Below are 10,617 nucleotides of genomic sequence, written 5' to 3' on the forward strand. Positions count from 1 at the left end.
TTTTATTAAACATAAATATTCTTATCCCCAGATTCCACCCCTACCCACCCCACCCTCTTCCCCTTTCCTGCTGGCAGTTCTCACCCTATCCTCACTCCTTGGTGGATTCAATTCTTCCAGGACCTTTAAAGACCTTGGAAGGGATCAAGATAGTCGCTCTCTTGGGTTCCCAGAGAGTGAACAGCCATCTTGGCTGCACTTCCATTGGCCAAGCAAAGTGCCCCTCAGGGAGAACCAGGACAGGGGCCTGGTCTGGCTTCCATCTTAATCTGTCCTATGTTGCCTGTCTTCTCAGTATAGGTGATCGGTCACCTTGAAATCTCTTCTTTCAATGTCTGGAAATAACGTCCATCCCTGCCCCTACCTCCTAACACCTCCTGTCCCCACCCCCCTACAAAGAGCTCATCTGCCATCTGGAATCTCTTTTACACTGGGGAATAGTTGGTCAAGTGGCCATCTTGCTCCCACTTGGAGCATCCCCTTTGGCTGAGCTGATTGTACACTAGTGATCCAGATGATCGTAATGATCTTTCTCTCCCATCAATGTTCAGTTTTGGAGGAGTAAGGTCACCAACTTTTTTTCTGGTTCCTTAGAAATCAGGACAATCCATTATGGCAAGCTGAAGATTCTAGGCCTCTTCATTTGGAGAGGTATCATACATGAGTCTGGAGACGCGGGTGGCTGGGTGTGGGGAAGGCAGCATAGGGGAAGGGTAGAGTCCTGGGGTCCAGATCTGGGGGTCCAATGGATGTAGGTTTGATGTAGCTGGTGAAAGCTCGAGGGTGGGGTGTGGTGAGATAACCTGCCCGAGCTCTATACAGTCTGCAGGGGGGGACCATGCCTAGGTGTGCGTTGAAGTCATAGAAAGTAGGGGTCCCTGGAGGTCCAAGAGGGGAGGGGGGCGGCAGGAAGAGGCCTCCTCCAGGGCCTTCACCAAGGCTCAGGCTCACACTGACTCCTCGGACCTTGTAGTAACCATTGGTTGGATCCTGAGGGGACAAATTGGATTGGTTAAGGTATTTGAGGATATTGGGGGAGGTTAGGGTCCCTAATGGAGAGTCACACTTAAAGCAAGACCTAGAGAGAGACAAAAAGACAGAAACAGTAGCAAGTGGAGACCCAGAGAGAAAGACAGACATATAGACTGATAGGAAGACAAAAAGGGGCAAGAAAACAATGACAAGAAACAAAGGGACAGAAGGAAATGGGCAGAAAAAGGCAGCAACAGAAGAACAGAGGCCTGCTAGGGCCTGGTGCTATGGAAGGAGATGCAGCAGGAACAGACAGATTGAGACCAAGACATTCAGTCACCTGCCCACCAACCCAAGGCTTTGATTCTGTGTCATGCCTTACGCTGTTGCTAGAGGTATCTATTGTGGGGAGAGACAGGGTCCTGCCTTCATGGAGATCCCAGGCCAAGGAGCAAATGGCAAATCCCCTAAGTCCAAAGGGGTCAGAGTAGTGATGGGGGAAGTACAGGCAGAGTGATAAGGCTTGATGGGGAAGCACAAGCAGGGTTTCAGGGCTGAGACAGGAGGCCAGGGCAGAGTGGTCCTGGTTGTGACAGGCGGAACACAGAATGATCAGGGCAGTGAGGAGGGAAGCACGGGCTTTCTAGAATAAGAAATATTTGGGCTGAGACCAGAGGAACGAAGGACAGAATCAGGTAGGTATGGGAAGGAAAGTAGTGTTTCAAGCCAGTGGAATGGCACGTGCTATGTACACAGGAGACAGAGAAAGGCTCTGGACTGGGGACTGAGGTCCGTGGAGCTCAAAAGAAGGGGACTCACAAAAGGGGCAGGTGTGGGGAGAACTGAGGCCAGTGGGGGACCTGGCAGAGGCATCCAGGAGGCCTGAGGTGGGGGTGTGATGGGAAAGCACAGGCTGAGTGAGGCCAAGGCTGGACAGGATTGTGGGCATAATCAGCAGATGTGCAAACAGGCTGTGGAGGTGAGTGAAGAGGCCTAGGAGGCAAGAAGAAAGTGTGAAGGGGGGGCTAGGCCCCTCATCTGGGGGGCAACAGCATGAAAAGGGAGGGGACCAAACAGGGAGATAGCTAGAGACCCAGTGAAGGGAACTCCTCTGTTTCCAACACTCACCTTGGTCTCCAGAGCCCCCTCCTCATCCAGAACGAGGTCACTGTGGTCCGTGTGCACGATGGGGCCCTGGGGTAGGGTGTTGAGTAAGAGGGAGTGCTCAGAGGATCCTGTTGGCCCAGTGCCAAACACTGACAACTCCTCAGCTGGGGGCACTGGGGACCAGGCAGGGCCAAGAGCTCCTGGAGCTGGGGTCCAGATACAAGACAAAGGGCCCTGGGACATATTTGGTCTAGGGGATAACTGGGTGGGTCAGGGGCATATTTGGACTTGGGGGTCACTTGTCGGGACCCAGACCCTCTTTGAGTTGGAGGGCCCAGTTGGGACTAGGAGAGCAGTTGGGACTAGGTTACGAATTGTTCTAGAGGCAGAGTTGGGTCTGGGGACATCCTACCTGGTCCTCGCCGCTTCCTGTCTCCTCCTCAGGACCCCGAGAACTGGAGCCATCGCTGCTGCCTGGGATTCGCACCAGGTTCTTTTGCTTGGAGAAAGAGGCTGAGGCCAGGGACAGTGGGGCAGCAGAGAAAAGTGATGGGGGCAGGGTCACAGTTTGTGGAGACCAGGGAGCAGGAAGAAAGAGGACTGGGCTGGGTCAAGAGGCTGTGTACCAACAGGAAGCTGGTAGGTTAAGGAGTGTGATGCTGAGAAGATGGACATAGGGGTTGAGGGAGGAATCAGGGCCTGAAGGTGAGCCAGAGACCAAAGAGGTGGGACTGGGACCAGGTCAAGGCCAGGTCAGTTGGGGGTGAGGTAGGGGATGGTACTGAGGTAGGGCGCAGTCACTCACCCTTGCCGTGGCGCCAGCAGCAGAGGGTCACCCCAATGATGAGCATAAGAAGAGTCATGGCTGCAGCAGCCACTCCAGCCACAATCCGCACAGTAGGCAGCAAGTCTACAGGGAGGAGAAGGGGTGTTTCTGTTTTTGTTTTAAAGATTTTATTTATTTCTTCGTGAGACACAGAGAGAGAGGTAGAGACATAGGCAGAAGGAGAAGCAGGCGCCCTGCAGGGAACTCGATGCAGGACTCGATTCCAGGACTCCAGGATCACAACTGAGCTGAAGGCAGATGCTCAACCACTGAGCCACCCAGGTGTCCCAAGAAGGGGTGTTCTGAGGAGGCTAAGTGTGAGGCCCAAGGAGGAACTGGGGAACTGGGATTTGGCTTGCTTGGGTTGAAGTGTCTGGGTTCAAAAGGCCGTCAAGTTTGAGGATACCCAAGTCTGTAGTCTCTAGCTTGGGGTCCTTCAGCTTTAAGGCCTCTTGAATTTGGGGTTCCAGAGGTTTTAAACTCCCTGGCCTTAGGGAGTCCTAGAGTTTGAGGGGTTTTTAATTTTGCAATTCCCCATATTTGGAGCCTCCCTCCTTTGGGGCACCTAAGTGTGGGGGGGCCTCTCAGTTTAGAATTCTATATTTAAAGGAATTTACTGTTGGGGGGGTGACTCAGGATTCAAGGGACTCATGAGCTTTGAGGTTTTCAAGGTTTGAGGTAGTCCGCATTTGGAGGTCCTGGGTTTGAGATTGCGGCACTTTGGGGGTTTGAGATCCTCAGATTTGGAGACTTCAGGCCAGGAATCTCACCTCTACGGCCCAGGCTGACCTGGGTGCCTCCCTCACCCAAGCGGTTCCTGGCACTGCAGTTGAAACCCCGACTGAAGTCGGACTCCTGGGTCCCGGAAATGTGTAGCACAGAGATCAGGGCTGGGCCCTGTCCCCCGCGGCCCTCTGGGGCTGGGAATGTCTCCACCAGGAACCGACCCTGCGACCCCGCCGCCAGAAAGCCCTCATCCCAAGACCAGACCTGGGGGCACAAAAAAAGGAAAGTCATTAAGGAGATTGGAAAGGGAGGGAAGGGCGGCAGGGTGTCGGTCACAGCAGTTTTGGAGGTCCGGCCTGACGGTCAGGAGAGCGGGGACATTTCCTTACCACGGCATCTGGGGCGGGGGATGCGAAGACTAGACATTGGAGGCGGGCGGGGCCCCTCAGGAAGGCGGGCGCAGAATGCAGGGCGGTCACGATGGGGGGAGCTGGTTTGGAGATTGCGGGCGCGTGAGAGAGAAGCGCTGCCCCCCGCGGAGGCTCCGGCTGTCAATCAGGCGCGGCCAGGTCCTGGCCCTTCCCACCAACGCCGCTCAACCAGGCCACGCCCCTCGGCAGCCTCGGATCCTCCCGGGGGCTCGCCGCGCGGGGTCCCGCTCCTACCCCCGGGCCCCCGTCCAGAGAGCGCGCCCTTCCAGGCCTCGCCCACCCCGCTGAGCGCTCGCCGGCTCCGCGCGTTCCCCGTCCCGGGCTCTCCGGCCTTCTGGGAAGCGCCGCGTGCTCACCGTTCACCGTCAACCTGGCCTCCGCGGCGCCGCCCCCCAGGCCCGAGAGCCCCGGCTCAGCCCTGCACACGTAGTCGCCGGCGTCCTCGGGCCCCACCGACGGAAGACGCAGCGTGGGCCCGGAGCCCAGCACCTGGGATGGGGAAGGGGCGTCAGGGGCAGGACCTCGAGGGGAAGCCCCGTCCATCGCCAGCCACGGCCGCGGGCCCCAGATCGGGTCTCACCTGCGCGTCCCCGCTGCGGGTCCAAGTTACCCGTGGGAGCGGGTTCCCGCGCCAGGCACAGCTGAAGGAAGCGTCTTCCCCTATGTCTACTGACGTGGGCTCTGGCCTTGCCTGCAGAACTGGCCCGACTGGAGGAGAGAGAGGAGACGTCGCATGGCCGGGGAGGGATGCAGCTTCTGACCCGGGATGAGCCACTCAGGGACGACACCCCAAGGGCCCAAGTACCGGCGGCCAGTCGGCGGCAACTCGGCTCGCACGCCCCGGCCCCGCCCCTCCCGCCCCGGCCCCGCCCCCGGCCCCGCCCCCGGCCCGCCTCTGACCCAGCACAGCCAATCCCTGCCTACGTCCTGTTCCCGCTCCCCCTCCTCCCGCGGCCGGCCGCGGCCACGCCCCCCTCCAGCCCCTAACCCCAGGCGGTCTGCCCCGCTCTGGCCACACCCAGAGCTCGCCCCGGCTCACACTGCACGTCCAGCGCGGTGCTGCGGTTGGCGCTGCCCACAGCGTTGCTGACCTCGCAGGACACCGGCTCAGTCAGGAATGAGGCGTCTGCCACGACCTCCAGCATTGGCCCGCGGGCCCCGAGCACCGGGGAGCCTCCCTTTGCCCACCTGCGGGGGGAGTGGGGCTGTTCGCGTCGTCCCTGCTCCCCAAGGACACCCACGGACGTCCCAATCTCAGTCTTCCCCAAATGCGTGCTCGGGCCTGAGGAGAGGTGACCATCGTCCTCACCTGTAGCCAGTGACAGGAGGCTGGGCTGTGGCCTGGCACAGGAAAGTGACCTTCTCTCCCTCCAGCACAGTCTGTGGTTCCGCAGACAGAGTCACCACTGGGGGATCTGCGGAGGTGGGTCAGCGGTCGGCGGTGGGCAAGGACCTGGAACACCTCCGTGGAGCTCCTGAGTCCAATGCCCAGCCTCTCACAGGCTGGATGGCCAGGCTCCTCTTCCAATGCCCACTCTGGGTCCCCATGGGTGCCCAGGCTCCTCTGCCAATGCCCACTCTGGGTCCCCAGTATCCTCTTCCTTTTGAGCTGGGAGCCCAGGACTCCAGTTCCCAATGCCTCCAGGGCCCCAGCTCCACAGCCTCCTCCTTCCTCATACCCTGGAATCCAGTCCTCAGGCCCCTCTTTTCCCAAAGGTCTCTGGCTTCAGGGCCAGTGTCTAGTTGCACTCACACTGCAGGCTCAGTGTGATAGCTGTATCCTTCCCCGAGGGCAGGGCCTGGCTCCGGGCCCGACAGACCAAGGTGGCTCCATCATCGTGGCTGGAAGGAGTCAAGGATAAGATGCTCTCCACTGACCCAGTTGTTCCTTCCTTCAGCAGGGGCTGGAGGTTATGAATAATAACAATGATTTCATCTACCCCTTATACAGTGTTTACTATGTGTCACTTCTAAGCATTTTACATGTATAATCTTCACAAGTGCCCTATGAAGTGAATATTATTGTCCCTATTGTACAGATAATGGACAGAGAGGTTAAGCTCCTTGAACTCAAGATCAACCAACTACCAAGTCGTTGAGTCAGGATTTGAACCTGGGTAGTCTGGCTCTGGAGTCCTTAACCTTAATCACATACCAAGGGTCCCAACACTTGAACCTCTTCCCTCCCATGCCCTTCTCTCCTCTGGATAAGCCTGTGGTCTGACTGGATCCCAAACATCCCTGCATAGCCAAGGGCTGCATAGGGATTTGGACCTGACCTGGTGGAAGGTGGTCCCATCCAGCCGGATCCCATCTCGGAACCACAGCAGCTCAGGGGTGGGGCGGGCATCCCCACGGCTTCGACAGGTCAGATTCGCAGGAACCCCAGCAACCAGAGACACAAAGGGGCCGCCCAGCACCTGGGGGGCTTCTGGGGGCACTGTGGGTGTAGACTGGGGTCAGAGCTGGATCCTGGGACCAGAAGCCCCAATCTTCCCAGCTCTAATGACCATCCCTCTGGGCTCCCTGGACTCCGATACTCAGCTAGCACTGGCTGTCCACCCCCCTCCCCAGGTTTCCCAGGGACAAGTGAGCTGGGTCCTCACCCAGCACATGCAGTTGGGCAGGTCGAGAGCGGAGGCCTGCTTGTGTAGCCTGACATTCATATGATGCTTGATCCTCCAGCTCCACGGGCCTAATGTAAAGGTCGTGCTGGCCACTGGCCGCATTCCCTGATATCCAGTACCGGGACCACCCTGAAGTTAAGGAAGAGGCAGTCACACCATGGTTCTGAGTTCCTGGCCCCAGCCTCCCTCCCCAGACATCCCATACCAGAAAGACATCCCAAAGTGGGTGCTGGGCCAGACAGACTCTAACCCCCTCTCAGTCTAGAGTCATGGCAAACTTGGGGGTGGGTGAAAAGGTCAGAGAAAAGTGAAGAAACAGTTGCCATGGAAGTCAGATTAGATATACTCCCTCTGGGGTGAGCAGAGGGCTATGATAGGAGAAAGGAATGAAAGGCTTCTGGGGAGTTGACCATGGACATGAGTAGTAGTTACACGAGTAACTTTTTGGCAAATCTTACTTGTATGCTCTATGCATGTATGTTTCTGCATTTATGTAATATTTTGTGATACAAATAAAAACCCACTACCCACCCAGAGAAGAAGCTAAAACCTCCCAGATGTTTACCCGAGCCCAACAATTTTCCAAATTTGAAAACCTCAAAACAGAACCCCAGATACAGCCCAAGCCATTGATACAGCTGGAGCCAAACCGTCCTGAGTAGAGAGAACAGTCTCACCTGGCAAGTCCCTTTCACCCCCTAGAGCCAGTCCATCCTTAGTCCACTGAACCAGACCCCAATATTCACCCAGGGCACAGGGCAGCCGGGCCTCATCCCCCAGGAGTGCCACCAGGTCATCTGGTTGTTGCAGGAAATGGGGCGACAGACCTAGGAGGACGGGGAGGGGGATGTGGAGCAGGGTTGAGTTTAGCGATGAGCTTAGCTCCCTCATTCAGGACCCAGGAGCCCAGCCTCCCAGAGTTCTCCTGCAGACCTAGGAGTCAGAGCCCCCTCCTCTAACCCAGTAAAGAGGCAGCTGGCAAACAGTCCTCCCCCAAATTCACCCGCCCCTCGAGGTACCTGCATGGCCTCGGAGGCAGAAGAGGAGGACGAGGAGGGCGGGGACCAGCATTCTGAAAGTGTGGCCCCCAAGATCCCGCAGACTTGCTGTTGCACTGGCTTCCTTGCTAACTCCTTCCTCAACAGCACACCTCTCCCCGCTCCGGTCGGAGCTCCCTTCGCGCCCGGCTCCTCGCCCCAGCCTAGGAGCCACCCCGTTCCCGGCCTGGAGCGCCCCGAGTCTGCTCAGCAGCCGGCTCCAACGCTGACACCCAGGCGGGTTCCGCGCCCCGGGTCTCTCAGAGATCGGGGAGGGCCGGATCCCACTGGCCCCGCCCCCGGGCCCCGCCCCTTCCCATTGAGAAACTCCCGCGGCCGAGACGCGGATGAATGGGGCGCCGCAGGGCGGGGTCTTCCCGCGGGCGCCCCAGCCAACCTGGGGTCTGGGAGCCTGAACACCTGGGTCGACGGAGGGCGTCCCGGCTGGGGTGGACACCTGCACCCCCAGGCTTGTGGGGGGCACGGCGGGAGAGAGTGGAAGAAACTTGTCAGTCCCGGTCCTGGAGGGACCGCGCTGAGTGGAAACGGAGCTATAAATGGGAGCCCTTGGGGCTTCGCTAGTTTCCGCGCCTCGGGGAGGCGGGGCCCGGCGCTCCCCTGGGCCTGCGGGTCAGGAAGAGGACACTGGGGTGCCTGGGGGGGCAACCGGGACCCCTGAGGAGAGGAGGGGGTTCAGTTCTTCTCGCTTCGAAACCCCAGCTCAGAATATCCCTGTGCCTGCGCGTTAGCGCTGCAAAGCACGGCACGTCCCAGGGTCCGGGAAGCCAGGCCCCCCGCCCCTCCTTTCCCGAGACCCCGCAGTCCGGGCTCAGCCCCCCCCCCGCGCCCCCCGACTGCGGTTGCCGGGCGACGGCGGGGCGGCGGCGGTGCCCGAGCGGCGGCGGGCGGGGAGGCTGGGAACCGCGCAGCTTGTCCTGACGGCTGCCTGCCGCCCAGCTGGGGCGTTCCCACGCCGCGGGCCGGCCGGGGCGCTGCGCAGCTGGCGGGGCAGGTGGGCGGGACCCCGAGCCGACGGAGTGGGGCCGGGGGCCTGGGACCCGGGGCCTGACATTCCGGAGCCCGCGGGGCCTGGGGGCCCACGTTCAGGTCCTTTGTTGCTCCTGAGCTCAGATTCTTGCTTCTCCAAATGGCAGGGGCTTGCACTCAGAGGCTTCGGAGCCTGGGCATTCAGATCTCTGTCGACTGAGAAGCTAATGGCCCGAACTGGGAGTTTCTGGGGGAGTTGGGGACTCAACTAGGTCCCCTGCTTGCAGCATGGTGCAGTTGGGAGAGGACGACAGGGGGGTCAGAAAATCTGGTCTTAAGTCTTAGAGTCAGTGGATTAGCCACCAATCCCTCCCACCCCCACGCAGGCCCAGGAGGATTTGAAAATCACAGACAGTCAACATCTGCCCTAAGTCCTCTGTGGGGTGGGAGGAAGGGGTGGAGGCCTGAACTCTTGGGTCCTTGAGGAGAAGCAGCTGCAGGCCTGGACTCCTGAGTCTGAGAGGGGTGGGTCCTGGGGACCCAGACTTCTAGGTCTGGGGGCCTGAGCAGGCTTCTGTTTGGGGAATCTAGAGCCTGGATTTCGACAGAGGATGAGCTTGGAGCCAGGACTCCTGAGTCTTGGGGAGGAAGTCAGCTCGTATAAGGCTGTTTTTCCAGACACCTGACATTGCTTCCCCTTCCTGGCTCTCTTGGGCCACAGGCATGGAAAAATGGAGAGCCCGAGGTCCCAGGGGCATCCAGAGAAGGAAAACAGCCAAGGTGGAGGGTGGAAGGTTTGTGCTAATTAAAGGTCTCAGCAACTGACAGCTCTACACCCCCGCCCTGAGGGACACCATCTGGTGAGAGCCCCTATGACAGAACCTCCAGCTCTGCATCCAGTCCATTCCCCAGGAGGCGTGGGGGGCAGTTGGGAAAGGTAGTGCAGGGGAGGGCAAGGAGTCTGGAATGGGAGGGAAGAAAGAGTAGAGGCAACATTAAGGATGGAGCTGTGGGGGCTCCGGCCAGATGCCTCATCTTGTTCCTGGAGGAAGACCAGAGAAGGGAGTGTGGGGAGGGGGAGGCAGGGAGGGGAAGCCAGCAGTTCCAATTCCTGCAGGAGATAAGCAGGCAGAAGAAGCTTATCCCATGTGAGTGTCTGTGTGTGCACACTGGGGCGGGGGTGGGGGGCAGGCCGAGCAACGTATGGTCACGAAAGTCAAAGATGTGACAAACAGGAGGACGCAGAGATGGAGGAACAAATAAAAGGAAGAAGTGTCTTCAAATGTTGACCGAGAACAAATATTTATTGAGCGTCTGGTGTGTGAGAGAGACAGAGCATGGGGAGTGGGGGATGGGGATGAGAACAAAGACAGGAAGACACGAAAAACTGAGAGGCGTAGAGGCGTAAAGAGAGACAGTGACATAGGTAAAGGCTGCCTGAGATGTAACCACCTAATGGAGAGGGAGGGAGGGAGGGGAGGAGAGACAGAGAAGCTTCATGAACTAGAATGCACGTGGCCATGGGGTGCATTGGGAGCCGGGCTCACTCCTATACACACTTAGTGCAGGTGGTCTTGGACGCTGCCTTTCACTCCACCCACTCTGGCTGCCCTGCACACTTATACCTTAGGCTCTCTTTCACACACACACACTCTTGCATATACTTTCCCAGCTCACATTTCGCTCTCACCTTCCCCATGTTCACACGCATGCTCATGCACCCATACACACACAAGAACACAGACATCTGCACTCTCACAGTCTCCCAAACACACTCTTGCACACCCCCCAGCAGAGGTGGCAACGAAAAGATGTCTACTTGGGGAAGGAAGAGGCTTGCCAAGGTCATGTACCAGGGGAGGGAAGAGATGGGGAGTCCCAAACCCATGCTGGGTCCAGCTTTC

At 58.7% G+C, this 10,617-nt stretch overlaps 1 protein-coding gene across 1 annotated transcript; it reads right to left on the reverse strand.

Annotated features, from left to right (window-relative positions):
• Window positions 1-29: 29 nt before the first annotated feature.
• Window positions 30-7,973, reverse strand: KIRREL2 (kirre like nephrin family adhesion molecule 2). The gene is made up of 15 exons (XM_077854062.1): window positions 7,709-7,973; window positions 7,367-7,516; window positions 6,669-6,818; window positions 6,342-6,502; window positions 5,816-5,966; window positions 5,372-5,477; window positions 5,102-5,250; window positions 4,643-4,770; window positions 4,419-4,551; window positions 4,021-4,121; window positions 3,676-3,895; window positions 2,885-2,989; window positions 2,492-2,592; window positions 2,101-2,166; window positions 30-990 (listed from the first exon to the last, which is right to left on the reverse strand). Exons 1-15 carry the CDS (start codon window positions 7,758-7,760, stop codon window positions 655-657), a joined length of 2,109 nt encoding a protein of 702 aa, XP_077710188.1. The 5' UTR covers window positions 7,761-7,973; the 3' UTR covers window positions 30-654.
• Window positions 7,974-10,617: the final 2,644 nt, after the last annotated feature.

This window comes from Canis aureus, chromosome 1 (genome assembly GCF_053574225.1).
Source record: "Canis aureus isolate CA01 chromosome 1, VMU_Caureus_v.1.0, whole genome shotgun sequence".
Taxonomy (NCBI): Eukaryota; Metazoa; Chordata; class Mammalia; order Carnivora; family Canidae; genus Canis; species Canis aureus.